General features: G+C 42.2%; 1 protein-coding gene across 1 annotated transcript in view; it reads right to left on the minus strand.

Annotated features, from left to right (window-relative positions):
* Nucleotides 1-16,464, minus strand: part of LanB2 (laminin subunit gamma-1) — a 53,301-nt gene extending 36,837 nt beyond the window's left edge. Inside the window, exons 1-3 of the mRNA XM_089237722.1 lie at nucleotides 15,888-16,464; nucleotides 6,168-6,469; nucleotides 624-754 (exon numbers count right to left, since the gene is read on the minus strand). Coding sequence (XP_089093848.1) covers nucleotides 624-754; nucleotides 6,168-6,469; nucleotides 15,888-16,332 — 878 coding nt within the window. The 5' untranslated portion in view covers nucleotides 16,333-16,464. The remainder of the gene's footprint in view (nucleotides 1-623; nucleotides 755-6,167; nucleotides 6,470-15,887) is intronic.
* Nucleotides 16,465-16,746: the final 282 nt, after the last annotated feature.

A 16,746-nucleotide genomic window follows, 5' to 3' on the forward strand; every position in this document is an offset into this window, starting at 1 on the left:
CATATATTATATTTTGGTCGCCCCCGTATTATCGAATGAGCATTTAAAAGGTTGAGTTGGAAGGACTGTGACCAACATCATCTATAGCAGAAGGGCTACGCCATCTTTACCCTTTTTTGTAGTATATCCCAGAGGTCTTCAACCTTTTGCTAGTCGCGAGCACTGCCTGTACCCCTCATCAAAAGAAGAGCACTCCTACAGCAAGTTTGACATAAAAATGCGTGAAATCAGAGGACGATTTTAATCCTTGAATGCAATTTGTACAAGGTGGTTTAATTGGAACGGCGATCAAGTGCTCGTGAGCACGAAATAGAACATGAGCATCGAGCACATCGTGGTGCTCGTGAGCAACGGGTTGAAGATGCCTGGTATATCCAATGGCTATAGGTGAGATTACTTTCTTCAGTGACGTCACGAGCTTCGCGCGGAGGCCTTCTGCTGTAGATGGTATTACCGAAAGCAAAAAGAAAAAAAGTTGCCGTGAAATTTCTTCCGATTCGAACTCCGTTCAATCGAGCGTTTATTGTAAGGATAAAATTGCGTAACTCTACCTGATAAATTTAAACACAATAATCATCGAAAACAGTCATAGGAAAAAATCTTGGTTAGAGATAAATTATTACCTTCCGCCGACAGCGAAGTCAGAGACACCGTAGTAATAAGACTTCAAGACCTTGAAGTCTCCAAAAATCTCGTCACCAAAAGTGTTGACCCTGTCGAGCACTATGCGGATGTCGGTAGCCGTCACCCATTCCTAAACACAAGGGAAAAAATAATAATAAGATAAAAGCTCCTGGAAAATGTGCACACCGTGTCATATTGGAGGGTGCAATCGATATCAACTAAAACGTTCCTTAGCAAAATTCGTATTCGTCAGCCGAGACTAAAAATACAAATACAAAAGCCACAACAGGGCAACTAGGTGGTTAAACGAGGGTGCAAGGGGTGTGGTGCACCCGGGCGGCAGGTTTTAAGGGGTGGCAGCCCAAGTTTTTGCGTTTAGACACATAAGACTTGAATTTTGGGATAATAAAAATCCACAAGACACCCTAAGCTGTCACTATTTTGAGCCATACTTTGACAAAGAAAATGTTGAGAAAATATGAGGGAACAGACAAGGCCCTGGGCAGTGATAGCCAGTGACGTCTTAAGACATGGGCCCACCCGGTCACGGCACAGGGGCCTCAAGAGAAAAGGGTCCTCACAAAAATGAGACACGGTTGAAATTTTAAAGAATTTGCCAGGCCTCAGAAATATCACTCGGCCCGGGAGCCCATGATGCTCTTAAGACGGCCCTGGTGATAGCAAAAACTAGAATGAATGAAATAATAGGGGGGGCAAGTATGGTGTTGATTTTTGATGCCCCACATCATGCCATTTTTTTCAAGAGCAGTCAAATTAAAGGCAAAGAGAGAATTTGGATTCTCCTTTGACCTAGGCCTAGGGCACCAGAATCCCCCTCCCTCCCTGTAGTTTCTGCCCTGGGAACCTTGAAGTAGGTATTTTGGCGTTAATAAAGTTCAGCTCTACGTTGGAGATTTGAGACTAATTAAGAAGAATTCCACTCCAAAAGAAAGGGAAAATATGATAGCTTATGAATGAGAACTGTAAGGTGGGAAAATGGACATATGAGGCTTTGCACCGCACCCGGGCGGCAGGTGAGCTCGAGCCCCCCCCCCCCTCCCGATAAAATATGGCAACACAAAAAAGAGCAATTATCACGAAAAAAATAATTATTATGATAAAATATTATAATACACTGCTTATAAAAGAAAAATTACGGTTGTGTTATCTGAGTATGGATGACTTTTCTCGATTCATCCCGTTAAAAACATCGTATTCCTTTTCAAACGTATCAATTGTGGTAGAACTAGTGGGTGAGCTTTAGATGCATTCAAAACCCTGTTTGCTACGACACCACAACCTGGAATTGCCCCTTCTAAACGATGCCCCTTACTACCGGTGTCCCCTTGTTGACTGACGGGGTATCAATACAATAACTCATGGTCCATCCTGCTCATCCCGTTAAAAATTTTATACACTTCCATCATATCCTCCCCGACACCTGCGGTCCTCCAATGCAAACATATACAAGAAATCAAGTCTCTCTTCATAGCTCAAGCCCCGTGTACTAACAATAACAAGAGCTCGCGTAACTCTCCTCTGCACGTCCTCGAAAAAGTCCATGTCCCCCCCCCCCCCTTTGCAGGTATAATATCCAAAACCCTACGGCATACTCTAGGCCAGGACGAACTAAGCCTCGTAAGAGAAAGACTGGCTTTGGGGGTGGGGGGGAAGGAACAGGAAGCGACACTCATAAGAATGAAGCCGAGCACATTCTATTCGATTTTTTGACCACTGCGGCAAAATATCCAGAAAATCCATAGCCGTAATTGCCACGGATTGACAAAGCACGAGCGAAAAAATTTAGCCGCCAACCAAATGTTTTAGTCGCCAAGCGTATTTGTTTTGCCTGAGCTATAGTTTGTTTCAGGTTAACTTTGCAGTGGAGAGAAAGGTAGAGAGTGTATTCCTTCGCCGCAAAATATAGTTCCCATACATCGGAGGTTTCTGATGATCATTTATATAGAATATTTCAAATTTTTTTATGATTTTGAAAAAGGTACTAAAAAAATACCGTTTTGAACCAATGTATATTCGTTTAAAATTTTTAAATTAGAAAAATATTGGTTACCATTATCAAAAATCCATGGCGAGCTCAAGAACATTTTGGCGCGATTTCCAAGAAATTTTCCCCGCCAATATTACTATCGTGCTTCTTTTTTTTTTTGATTGCTCAGAGAGAGAGAGAGAGTTATATATATATATTATATCGTCATTTTGTTGAATTTTTTCCGATACAATTTTTCATTCAGTTTTGCATGTAGTTATAGGCCTACACACCCAGACGAATATTCAATTAGTTTTTTTTTTCTCGCGAAAATAAGCTCCAACGAATTCAGATATTCACTCATAGATTACAGGAAGTGTCCCTCTTTCACGACAGCGCCGATACCGTTGTGAGAGGCTCTCTTTATGGGGGTAGGTTAAGGTTCCAGACCCCCCCCCCCTCCCTTTTTTTTATATCTATTTCTTGCCGTGTTCGTAGGATAGGGGTGGTTTCTGAATTCCAATAGCCGATAGCGGAGGGTGTTGACATAAGTAATGTCTCTTTTTCACCCACACCAACTTCCTCCCCCACAGCAGAGGCTGTTCCTCCAGATGACCCTTCAGTGTCTCTTCAGATAAATATAAATAAGCGAGAGAGAGAGAGAGGCCCACAATGGTTTAGGCTTGCAGTGTATTTTTTTCTTCTGTGACAGTTGTATCTTGCTTTTCACCAGAGATAGACACGCTAAAACGTTCTCCGTTCTTTTTGGCAATAATGCATAAAGCACGTTATTGAAAAAGAAGAGGAATTTTGGATTGCAGGTGGCTTGATGGAGCAACAACAATTAATAAGTAATAGAGAATCAGATACTTGACTACAACGTCAAGTGAGGATTCCATAGAATGGGAATCCGTGAAAAATTACTAAAACTGTAGTGATAGTAAGTGGAATCGACGTATACCGTGCGTTTGGGTGGGTGAGCGACGGAAATTTCGGCAAGAAAAGTGAGTAAAAGAATTCTAAATTTTGCCTTATCATTTTTATTATTTTTTTTTGGGGCTATTCCCAAATTCAAACGTGAAAACCGGGTTAATAGGAGTTACTAAGATACTTTTCAATAAAAAAAAAAATGATTTCAAAAACCGTAACTTTGATTTCTGAAAGTGTCGACAATGATTTTTTTTTTTCATTAGCTAATTTTTTGTTACTAACTGACTGCAATTTTTTCTACAAGCATTACGTTACACGTAAAAAATATTTTTTTCTGCGAAATTGGCGAGAATCAGCCATACCTCACCGAGGCCGCGCATCGATACATAGGTTAAGAGGCTTTCGTTGTCATAGCAACGAGTGATGCGGTTCCCTCGTAGCTTTCTCTTCACTACAAAGTTCACCTGAAACGGACTATAGTAATCACACACAGAAAATTTTAGGCGCCATTATGAGTTTTTTTTTTTTTAAATTCGCTATGGCAACCTGGCGCCTGGGATTTGTGAATCCCTGGCGTAAAGTTATTGAAAATATTTGGGGGGGGGGCTGAAAAATACGGCGCCAAACATTGCGGGGTGAGCTATACACACAAGTTTACGCTTATAAAGCCGAGCCGTCCATCAATGAGACTTCTCAAATCAGTACCGTTGCACTGTTCAGGGTTAAACGTGGGTTTTCAATCCAAAGTGAGGGACCAAAAAAACAGTGAAAAAAAAAAATCTTCGTTAGCCGAAAAAAAAAATCATAAGCCAAGGTATCAATGCATTAAGATAGAGATAAATAATAAGTGGGGAGAGGGAGCCACACAATGAGATTAACAAACGTAGGCGAGCAAACCCACCCACGCAGCTTTCAACAGCTTCTGTGTAGGATCTGTCAACAAGTCGCCGGTGCCATCTATTCCTACTCCGAGAAACAAACACTTCTCTCTAATAAGAGTGATTCCTCCTCCCCACACTCTTCGTTGAACATAATGAAGGATCGGGATATTTTTTTTCCACTGGCACACACACACACACACCTATTGATTATGTTTTTCCACCTCACTTCTCGAGAAGACTAATTACACATAACGCTCCAAAGGGAACAACGACGCTTTCTTTAATAGTTTCCCTGTGATTTCAGGAAACCCTCGTATTCCACGACAGAATTAAAAATCAAATCTCGCAAACTCCAATCACGTTCAGAAATACAGGCGCGTCCCTAGCTTCGAGCGATTAACCCCTTTAAGATCACGGACGAAATATTTCGTCCAAACGCCAGTGGAATTAATTCAATCCAGTTCCCTGTATTATCTTTCCTATTTCCACATCATCGCGCAGCTTTAATGAAACCCTGTGAATCGGAGGGGGTTTTTTTTTTCATCCTCGTTTTTTCTATACTCTTGTTAGTGATTTTTCCCCCAAATATAAGACACTTACTTTTCCACTATAAACATGTAAGACAGAAAGAGAACGCGTAGGGTGAGGGTGAAAAGAGAAATATACTTATTAATCTTAACTGTTTTCCTTTTTTTTCTATTTATTTTTTCCTCCTTTTCTATTTATTTTTTCCTCCTTTTTTATTTATTTTCTCCTTTATATTTATTTTTCTTTCTTTTCTATTTATTTTTCCCCTTTTCTATTTCTTTTTTATATTTATTTTGTCCAATTTCTATATTTTTGCCTCTTCTCTATTTATTTTCTCCTTTATAAATTTATTTTTTCTTTCTTTTCTATGTATTTTTTCCCCTTTTCTATTTATTTTTCTTTCTTTTATATTTATATTTTTTCTTCCGATTCCAATAATTTTTTTCCCATTTTCCCCTTTTTCATTCATTTTATCCCTTTTCCTATTTATATTTCCCTTTTTCTATATTTACTTCTTCTTCCTTTTCTTTTTCTTTCCCTTCTTTTTTCTAACGTGCCGTTAGGTTAGGACAAAGTTACCAGATTTATCGCCGATTCGTCAAATGGAGATCATTTAAATTTGTCGCCTCGAGGGGGGCTTGCTCGAGGGCAAGCTTGCTCGCGAGGGGGTTAATTGGTTCCGCAAAATTACCGCGTAAAGACGAAATCACGTAAAGCAAGTTGAATTCAAGAATGGGTAAGATAGGAATGGGGAAAGTTTCTTGACAAAGAAAAATAAAGAAAATACACTTGACTCTATTAGCAAAGATAAATTTTTGAAAGTGAATAGATAATTTACACATATAGATAAATCTCACAAATTTAGCCGCCCCCCCCCCATGCTGATGAGAATTTAGTTAATAATTTTTACTTCTGACTGTTCTTAATTGATGGACTGCTAGTTCGGATGAGTATGGATCTTTATCTCCCGAATAGCTCGGGATGGCAACTGATAACCCTTTAAGCGGTTTTTAAAACTTTCCTGATCCGCAATATAGTTGCCACACTCGAAATAAATGCTTGTTAAGAACCCGAGATATTTCAGGTCGACCGAAATTAAAAGGCAAATCGCTTGACGAGACATCTCGGGATTGCCGCATATAAGATTGTGTTTAGAGAATGAATGTTATCCATAAAGGTCTGATTACTGTTAAAATTCAAACTATGAATTCACTCACCTGGAGTACGGGGCTATGTTCGAAGTCGTACGCGGACGGCCTTCCTTCGAGCGTACTGAAGGCAACGTTGCCACCGGTCAACGGCGATATGTCGCTAAACTCCGAGGTACACAGGGGCTGCGTCTCGTCCTCCTTGCCGACGAAAGAAGTGCTCTCGATGCCGTAGGTTCCTCTGCAGGTGGCACTGTAATACTGGTAGGGTATCCAATCCCCGTCTTCTCTGGTCCTCTTGTAGATGGCGAAGCTCTCGGGACGGCTCGTATGGAACTTAAGGCGCACGTACGTTATATCGAAAGCTTTGCCTGAAACGAACAGGAAAAAAGACTGTTAGCAGCTTTTCGTGGACAGCGACTGATGAACTTTTGAACAGCTTTCGTGATATTGGACCATGGTCGGAGAAATTCAGTCCCCGTTTTTTCACCCACGTCTGTTCGAGTGGGAGTTTTCCCGCTTGCTGCCGTGGCCTGCAACTCTGTAAATGGTCGACGCAAATCGTTTGTACCCCTTAAATACGTGAAGGAGGCTTTTGCGTATCTTCAGGGATAGGTAAAAAGCGTACGTACTCCCTTTCGAGGGGCAACGGAGACTAGCATTTCCCTGAGGATAAGTAGGGTCTTTTTTCAGCCTTTCCCAACCTTCACATGCGGAAGAGATTTGCTATCCCTAAAAAAGCGTTATTTGCATGAATGCGAAGAAAGTGTATATATCACTAGAAATGCATAGAAAGCTCATTTGCTAACCCCTCCTCGCCGCCTTAAGACACGAGTACCCCTAGCTCTTGATAAGTGAAAGAGACCTGCTCGTCCCCAGAAGCAATGACGCTTTATTTCCAACAGTTGGAGATTTTTCAGCGATAATCATAGCTTTTTTAAAAATGCGTAGTAACTTTTTTGGTGACAATTACCAATACTCCGTACCAAGGATCTCGAATAGCCGTAGCTATCTCGAAAAAATATAGTCAGTCTACTAGACGTATCTTAGAATATAACGGATATAACGAACGTAACCACTACGTTTGTCGGCTTCATGGCAAGCGGATTCGATGGTACAGCCGACGCTCGATTTTACGAACCTCCAATCTACGAACAAGCACCTTTTTACGAACTGGTTCTCCGTCCTGAACGGTATGCCATAGAGCCAATGTTTAATTTCTTTTTTAATTTTAATTTAATTTATTTTAACGAAAACTCATTTTTATTAAATCTCTATTTCATGCACTCGTTTTTTTTCCGCTATATTGTTTTTTCTCCCGGCGGAGATACGGGGAGGGGGTATACATGGGGGGTATTGCAACGCGATTGGCATCGTCATCATGCCCCCCCCCCCAGCCTTTCATGTCTATCTCCGCCTATGTTCCAGCCGCATCCGAGTTCGTTGTAACGAAAAGTGAACTTAAATTCTGAAGTTCTATGTGTCTTAGGAAAAAAGTATAGGAGGGTGGGGGGAGTAAGACAGTTCACTAATTTTTCATCACCATCATGCAGGTGTTTTGCGAACACTCGCCAGGAAGGAGGGCTCGATTGTTGACGGGGAAGGGGGTGGCTATGAATCGAAGATGAGTTGACAACGTAATTCCTTCTTTGTGCATTATAATTGGATGTAAACTGGTGGTTTCAGAGATTGTGATGCATTAGTTTATTGATAACGTAATTTCTGAATCGGGAGAGCGATCGTCGAACTCTGATTTCAGCCACCTGCTGTTCGTCTACTCTCCTCTCCGCAATGTCAATAAAACGGAAAAGATTGTGCTTGACTTAAGATGAAAAGAGTATTTTTTGAAAGAAATTAATGTGCGAACTCTTACAAAGACAGATATTGCCAAAAAAATACGGGATCCAAAAAATTGTATTGAGTCCTCTAATCAAAGATCAGCAAAAGAGCGTTTCCGCGGCAAGTGGTTCCAATGGTCTGAAAATACAGGGTGATTATAATTAAAGCTCATTTACTCCAGGGCCGTAACTAGAGGGGGGCGACAAAATTTAGAGACGGCAATTTTAGGTGGGAACAAAGAACACCGTTATAATATTATCGAATTTTGAAGTCATGGGGGTGGCAAAAATCCTAGTTACGGCCCTGCTTACTCTCAGCAGTTTTTGAATCTCCTTTTTTTCCATGGTCCATAAAGCATGTATGAGTGGAATGAGTCCACCAGAACGGACGCAACAGCGGTCTTTTGAGCAGTTTCAGTATACTGACACTGCTCAGATCAATGTAGTGCCCGTTCTGGAGGGGGGTATTCCATTGAAAGTTGGTGCATACGCTATACGGTCCATAAGAAGAAAAGGAAAATTCAATAAAAAAAAAAGCACCACTTTTCACCTGGTGGTCGAAAAAACTGAACTTTTTTTTATTATTATTTCATAAATCTCTCTCCCATTAAGATACCGTAAAAATTTGCATTCGGATATAAGCAGTTTTTGCGAAAGACTACTCAGAGTAAGGGAACTTTTATTACAATCACCCTGTATTTCAGAGAAGCGAGATTCACGTGAAATGTTCTTACATCAATTCAACATGGAATCTTATATTTATCAAAATGTTGCGATAAAGCAAACAAAAATAAGTTATTTTCAATGGAAATCATCAATAAAGGATAATGACTAACTCCTCCCCTTCCCCCCCCCCGCGCATTTTTTTCATTGTCTCTCCCATTAACGAACTTCCGATACTGCACGCACTAATTGTAAACTCCATACGGGTTCGTAAAAACGAGCGTCGACTGTATATTGAAAGTTTCTTTTTCCCAACCCCCTCCCGTCTCTTTCCATCAGTATAAGATTATCGGGACCTAAATCCAAAGGTCCCCCCCCTTCACCCACATAATAACCAAAACGTGGATACACACACATCATTCAACGGTCGTTGATAAAGAAAGCCTTGACTTCTTTCCCGAAGCATTAATGGTGAGCACAAGAAAAACCGAAGGGAAGATAATCCTTAGAACAAGAATTAGAAGATAATCTGTATTAGAACATAACAGTAGTTACCAGTATCCTAAACTACAAAACTATTTTAAATTACTACGTAAGGGATCATTCAAGTATTACGTCAGCATCATCGACAGGTCTCGTGACGACATCACGTCGTTTAACACTAGAACTTGACGGATTTTTGATTTTGAAAAGGCTCTATAATCTTGACAGCATTTGACGTACACACTCAGTTTTCGGTGACTTATCGTTATTTCTGTACTTGTCTTTGCGTACAAAAAATTTGCACACATTGAAGGTTTTGTTCTTGAGATATCGACGTTTATACCTAGAACGGCCGCGATACATACAGGGTGGGCAAAAAGTCCGTAGAAACTTCAAAAATTGATAAAAACCGGAAAAATAACCAAAATAAAAAACGGTTAGCATCGCTGTAACGGGATTTTTTTTTTTCAAGACAGGAAAAAAATAACTTAGAAAACAGCCGATAGGTGGCGCTGACGTACACAAGTCAAAGAAAAGATACGCAAATAACGAACAGAATGCCTCCAAATCGTTCATTACAGCAGTACGTGTTCCACATGACTACCACCACCATAGGGAGGGAGGGGATAACACATTGCAGGCGAGTCACAAATCCAGCAACGGCAGAGTGTAACAGGTCCACGTGCACGGTTTACAACGGTGAACTGATTGTGGATTAGGAGCGCAAGTTCTTATAACTGTCTCATTTTCATATTTCCACCGAAGTTGCTCGTATCAGCGCCACCTATCGGCTGTTTTTGAGTTTGTTTATTCCCCCCCCCCCGTGACCTAGCGATGCTAACCCTGCAAACCGCTTTTATTTCTGTTATTTTACCGGTTTTTATTCATTTTTAAAGTTTCTACGGACTTTTTGCCCACCCTGTATTATGTAATACACTGCTGAAATAAATTAAGAGAATTTGCATATTTTTTCAAATTTCATGAAAAGAACTGAACTGAATGTAAAACCACTGCTTCTAGACAAAAATGCAAATTTTGTACGTCAAATACGTAAGCGTACACGCGTGTGTAAGCGGAGCCAGTAGAGAAACAGGCTTTATAAGCGCGCGTAAGTTAAGACGCATTTCGTTCGCTAGCACACCTCGGCGAATTTCTTGGTGTTATTTTGCAGCAATCGGTTAATTTCAAATTGTAACAGTAAAAATGAGTAACCACCAACGTTTAGATGATGGAATGAGGTGGCGAGTTGTGGGGAGGCCAATCTCAAGTCCAGATTTGTAGAGAGTTCAATTTAACGCCCAGCGTCGTGTGTAACTTATGAAAACAGTTCCAGGATACCGGATCCATCGAGAGAAAGCCTGGGCAAGGTCGTTCAAGAGCCACGACGGCCAGAGAAGATCGTCATTTGTCGATTATAGCGAGGCGTAACAGGAGTGCTACAGCTTCTCAGCTCTCTCGTGACTTGTATGCAGCCACAGGAACCCGTGTATCAAGGGTGACTGTTTCCAAAAGACTTCATGAGAGAGGATTGTTTGCAAGAAGACCTGCTGTTTGCGTCCCGCTCACTTCTACGGACAGGAGAATCCGTTTATCATGGTGCAGAGACATGGTGCAGAGAGCATAGAGATTGGAGTATGGATCAATGGGCGACCGTTCTCTTCACTGATGAGTCCTGGTTCAGCCTAACCACCGATTCTCGCCGTACGTTCATATGGAGAGAACCAGGAACCCGCTACCTACCCTCCAATGTCCACGAAATTGACCATTATGGCGGAGGAGGTTTAATGGTCTGGACAGGCATCATGTTGGATGGCCGCACACCTCCCCATGTCTTTGAAAGAGGCACTGTGACTGGTGTGAGGTATAGGGATGAGGTCTTGGAGCCCTATGTTCGCCTTTTCAGGGGTGCAGTTGGCCCTGAGTTCATTTTAATGGACGATAACGCGAGGCCACACAGAGCTCTTCTCGACGATTTTCTAGAGAGTGAGGATATTCGCCGGATGGATTGGCCAGCCAGATCTCCAGACCTTAACCCCATAGAGAATGTCTGGGACGCTCTGGGGAGGGCAATTGCAACTCGCAACCCCCCTCCGGGAACCATCCAGGGAATGAAAACAGCGTTGCTGAACGAGTGGGACCAATTGCCACAGGAAATGATAAACTGCCTTATTTCAAGTATGAAATCACGCTGCGAGACCTGTATATCTGTAACAGGGGAACATACCCCCTATTAACCCATCTATTAACCCATTTTTTTGTTTATTCTGCAACCGCTGTTTCATACCTTCCGACTCCAACGAGTGTTACGCACGATCATGCGTGTGTATTACAATTATTGAATGAATAGTTATTTGTTTTGTATTGTATCAATGTATATACATATCAAATTTCATTAAAATCGGTACAGTAGTTCTAGAGATAATCGACAAAGTCTGCAAATTCTCTTAATTTCTTACACCAATGTATATGGAGTTTGAGAAAATAGAGTCGACAGAGAGAAAGAGAATTGAGAGGTTGGTAAAGTACTTACTGGATGCTTTTTAGCTGACCTGTTGCGGACGTCTGCTAGCTTCCGACATAATTTTTGCCATGGCTGATAAGGGGTTACAAGGGAATGCCTACAAATTTGATTTCGTAAACTCCCTCCCTCAGGCCAAAACTTGTCCTACGATTAAAATTTAAAAACAACTAGAGGGAGGGAGGCAAGCTTGGGGATCACTGGCTGAGTACGTATTCCCAGCTTCTGCACAAGATGTACAGGAACAGGGCAATGCCTGCCCAGCGCAGATCCACCTCAATGGAAATGCGCCCGTTCTCCAGGTATCGTTCAAATAAGTACCTCATCGTAAACCACGAGAATCGTGATGGTGTTACGCGGTATGGATACGATGAGAGGTTTTACCTGGGGGGGGGGGGTGGCGTCGGCTGCTGTGGTGGCACTCCTGTAGTCCTTGCCATGTTTTCGGTGAATGGGTTTTCCCTTTGTTTACTTCAAGTTCGGCTGTTTTATTATGCACTGTTATTGCTAAATTTTTTTTTCTCGATTCTAATTCTTATTATTGCTTTATCTGAAATCATGAGTAACGATGGCGCACACACAACGCAACATATATATATTTAGGTGTAACATACTGATAAGAAAAAATAAATAAAATAATGCTATTTGTTGCATCGTGTTATACTGGGCAATTTGAAAAGTCTATTCGTGGCGACACACAGCAGAAGTTCATGTATTCGCAATCAAAACACAGCATTTATTATTTGTTTATATGGTCTCTGTTATTAAAGTTGTGATTTTTCTTTTTTCGGATCGTTCACCTGGAAAGTTTAGTTTTTGTTTTAGTTTGACATTTCATAACTCTTCATGCCACCATCTGCTTTGAAAGCTTCCTAGGTAACATAGGTTCATTCACGGTGTGTAGAAATGGCTATCAGAACACGGATGTATTAGAACAGCGTTTCTCAACCTATGGTCCGCGGACCACACCAGAAGGGGTCCGTGACGATGGCATAGGTGGTCCGCAGGCAGTTTTGATGAAACTATTCACCAGTTGAAATTGATATTAGTAATATCCATATATGGATTGAAATAAATAATTATACCTTGATGCTTAGGCATCATCGAGGAGCATGCAGGAAACCGCGATCTTAAATACGGGATATCACCAAATTTTGCCAAAAATTGCAATATGTTAGGAAATAAAGGTCTGTTATACAAATCGTAGTAAACAAAAATGTATTTCAAGAAAAAATATATTCAAATGATCTAATGACCATATTTCGTTGAGAAAAATACGGTAAACTGAGATCTTAAATACGTAAAACATGGGACGTCGCCAATTGTCGCCAAACCTCGTCAGAAGTAAGAACAATCACCAATCGTAATTAAAATTCAAAAAAAAAAGTTGAACAAACGTGAAATCTGGCAAAATATGTGAGGTAAATTTTTATGATAGTTGCCGTAATTATCGTAATAAAATATATATTATGAAAACGGGCCGCCTAAATGCTCTGGAATTGTGGCACGGGTCACTTAAGCGATCTGAAAATGTTATACTCATCCCACTCTTTAGGGGCCGTTCAAGTTAAGCAAATTTTTAGCCATTTTTGACCCCCCCCCCATGTCAGTAAAAGTAAGCAAAACGCTGACCCCCTCCCCCCTCTTGTCAGCACAATTTCGTCATCAGCTCTGCCCCTCTGAATCCTAACTCATATTTTCATAAAGGGTGGTTGATGACGTAAGCATTATCCAAACCCTCCCCCCTTGTCATCAAAAGTCAGCAAATCGGAAACCCCCTCCCCCCCCCCATCGATGATGCCATAATACTTGAATGACCCCTTATATATATATCTACTACTTCACCGCTCTCCAACTCCGTTCATATATCACCATACGGCAATTTCCTACCAGTGGATGGGAGATGAAGGTGCCATCTATCGGTGGTCGCCCCAGCCTAGGTAAGTAAAGAATAAAATTGCATCGTTGTATTGCATCCCATAAATTGCATCGTTAAAAAAAAGTATTGTTGTACAACAGGCAAATTTCAAGGTCATATTGTAGTATTGTTGACGGTCAACGACCTCGCTCAAGGTCATCATTCAACAACAATACTTTCTCGATGCATTGTTGAATGCATTATTATTCAACAACAATGTTTTCTCGATGCATTGTTGGATGCATTATTATTCAACAACAATGCTTTCTCGATGCATTGTTGAATGCATTATTATTCAACAACAATGCTTTCTGGATGTTTATTTACAAACACGGTCGCTTAGTAACAATGCAGTGGGGAAAAAAATTGACAACCAGTGCCTCTAGCGGAAAATGAAGGAACTGATGATCGTATTCGGGAATTTTTTTTCCCAGTGATTTTCAAAGTGACTTGTCACATATCCTGTACTTTTATGTTTTTATGCTTTGAAATGCCACTCCCCCCCCCTCCCCCACCCGACAACGACTCACTGTTCCTTCGTCAGAGCGGTCATTTATCCACAGTTCCCTTGCTAGGGGGGGGGGGGGGTTCTTAGCAGACCCACGGTTCAGAGCAAACAAAAAAGTCGCGAGACTACGCGACAGATCAATTCTCTAGTTTCTTAGAAAATTCTAATCCTTTGCCACAGTTTTAGAGTAAAGCCCCTCTCAACGGTAGCCCCCCCTCTTTTACGGACGAATTTTTTTTTATCTCGTTGGTGTCCGTAAAAGAGAGGTTTAGATTTTTACGGACATTTTTTCAAAGTTGAAGTGTCTTGTTCTATTATTAATAATTTATCGACAGGAGTTGAAGAAATCCTAGGTGCCAGGTCGCCATGACGAATAAAAAAATCGGCGTTGGCACCTAAAATTTTCTGGGTTGATGCCTAAACTGGAATCTGAGGGCAACGAAACACTTCCGGAATTTATGCGTGTTTCCATCTAGGGGAGCCCATGGATCTCTTATATGAATTTCACATATAAAAAATGTCAGATATGTCAAATTTTATTTAAAAAACTGTTTCGTAAAATGCCAAAGTGCTTGAAGAAGTTAACAACAAAAGGCAATCAATTTGCTGAAAATTTTGTGAGCCCTGGGCACGTGACTCGTTTGCCCATGCGAGAAACAGGCAATGCAAACGGTGCATTGGCTCAACCATCCCAGGGCCCACAAATTATCAGGGCCTCGAAATTAACGATCTTTTGCATTCTAGGCATGGGTCCCTCTCCTCTCAACGGGGTCCAGGGCCGTCGTAATAACTCCATGGGTTTCCGGGAAAAGTTATACTATGAGGACTCCTGCAAGCTGGAAGCTCCTGTTTACAAATTTCTATGGTTTCTCTCAAAAATTATAGCACCAAAAATCCATGCCCTCCCCTTAAATCCTGCAGCAGCCCCCGCCGTCCCCCCTCACTTCCTTACATAATGAATTTAGACTGTGGAAAAACAAAAAGGCAAGGTGCTGGAGCACTGCCAGCCCCACCCTGAGGGGGGACCATGGCCCTACCAGGCCCCCAGGGCCGTCATTTCAACTTTCTCCAGGGGGGGGACACATTTTTTCCAGGGGAGGGGGCAAAGAACATGTACTCAATGTATGTATATATATATATATTTGTATATTTATATATATACCATTTTTAGTGTATTTTCAAAATCTAGGGGGGGGCCTTTCCCCCCCCCCCCAAAATGATGGGCCTGCCTAAACCAGACTTTTCACAGACTATAATGAATTTATAGTGAAGAACAAAAATTAGAAATTGCTTCGGGCCATACGGCTGCAACCGTCAGCCTGATCTTTGTGGGAGCCATGATCAAATCTCATTATCCTTCTGGCCCCTTGTGCACTTGAAGCCTCCGGGCCGTGCACGGATGGGCCCGTGAGTTGAGACGGCACTGGGTTGGACGGCAAAGATGGTCAGACCGGGGCCTAAGACAAATCTTATTATTTTTAATTTTTTTTACACATCTTTGACCCGCCAGATCTCAGCCTATAGGGGACCTGCTCGGGGATGTAGGGGGTGGGCCTCGCACGGACCACCAGTGCCGTCTTAACGCATGGGCCTACACGGGAGCCTCGAGAGAAGACGGGGGGGGGGGGCCTCGGAAAAATGAGAAGTGATTGAGTTTTTCGAGAATTCGCCAGGTAGGACCCCAGAAAAATCACTTGGCCCGAGGGCCCATGATGTTCTTAAGACAACCCTGCGAACCATTGGTTGAAAAGCACTGATATAGGACAGAATGAAATTTAATAGAATAATATAACACTGAATTTACAGTGTTTTTTTTTTTTTAATTTTAGGTAAAAAATGTTAATAGTAATTCCAAACTCACCTAGATGGAGCGTGAGGTTGACCTGATGCGGATACTGAATCCCCTCGAGCATTGTCTCGCTCTGCCACCAAGTCTGATTGTCATTGTTGTTGAAATCGGTGAGGTATTCCGGGGGGTGGGCGAGATGCGGGACGCTCGCGTCGCAGATCTGGCATGACTTCGTGGCGCCCGTGACCCCGGTCTGGACGCAATACTCGGTCGGGCCCCGGGTGCCGCACGTGTTGGTCGCCTCGACGCGGACGTTGAACGCGGCGTTCACGAACTCCGGTATGCACCTCAGCGGCTTGCCCTGGTGATCGTAGCAGAAGCTCAGCTGGTTGGTCGTGTCCTCCGGCGAAGGCGCTATGATGTTATACTCGTCGTAACACGACGAGTCTCTCACAACGAGTCCCAAAACAACAACAAGCGCGAATATTAATTCCATAGTCCTGCGAGAGCGAGCCATTTCGGTTGCGACTCGTCTGGTTCACGGCCGCGCCTTGTAATGAATGATGACCCCCTCGCCCGGCCCGCGATAGCTAGTGAGAGTTGTTGCTGAGAGAGAGAGCTAGTGAGAGCTCTGGTGATGATCTTTCCTCTCTCTCTCCTCGGGTTGCACTTGTGTATAATACCCCCCCCCCCGCCTCCCACTTCTCTTGCTACATTTCTTATCTCCCTTCTCCAAACTTTCTTCTTTTCTTTATTGCGCGGACTCCTTCCCCCCCCCCTTCACTCACTCCTCAAGTGTCGCCGTTGTTGGCTGTGAGGGAGAGCGAGAGAAGAAAAGGAGTCCTCTTTATGTTTAATTGAAAGAGAAGGTGCTTATTATTCAAGGATCGCGGAGGCGGAAATTCATAACAATTGATGTTTCTTGATGGAC

This window comes from Pholcus phalangioides, unplaced genomic scaffold (assembly GCF_987345545.1).
Source record: "Pholcus phalangioides strain wild (caught in Gottingen) unplaced genomic scaffold, Ppha-v1.0 ptg000010l_1, whole genome shotgun sequence".
Lineage (NCBI taxonomy): Eukaryota > Metazoa > Arthropoda > Arachnida > Araneae > Pholcidae > Pholcus > Pholcus phalangioides.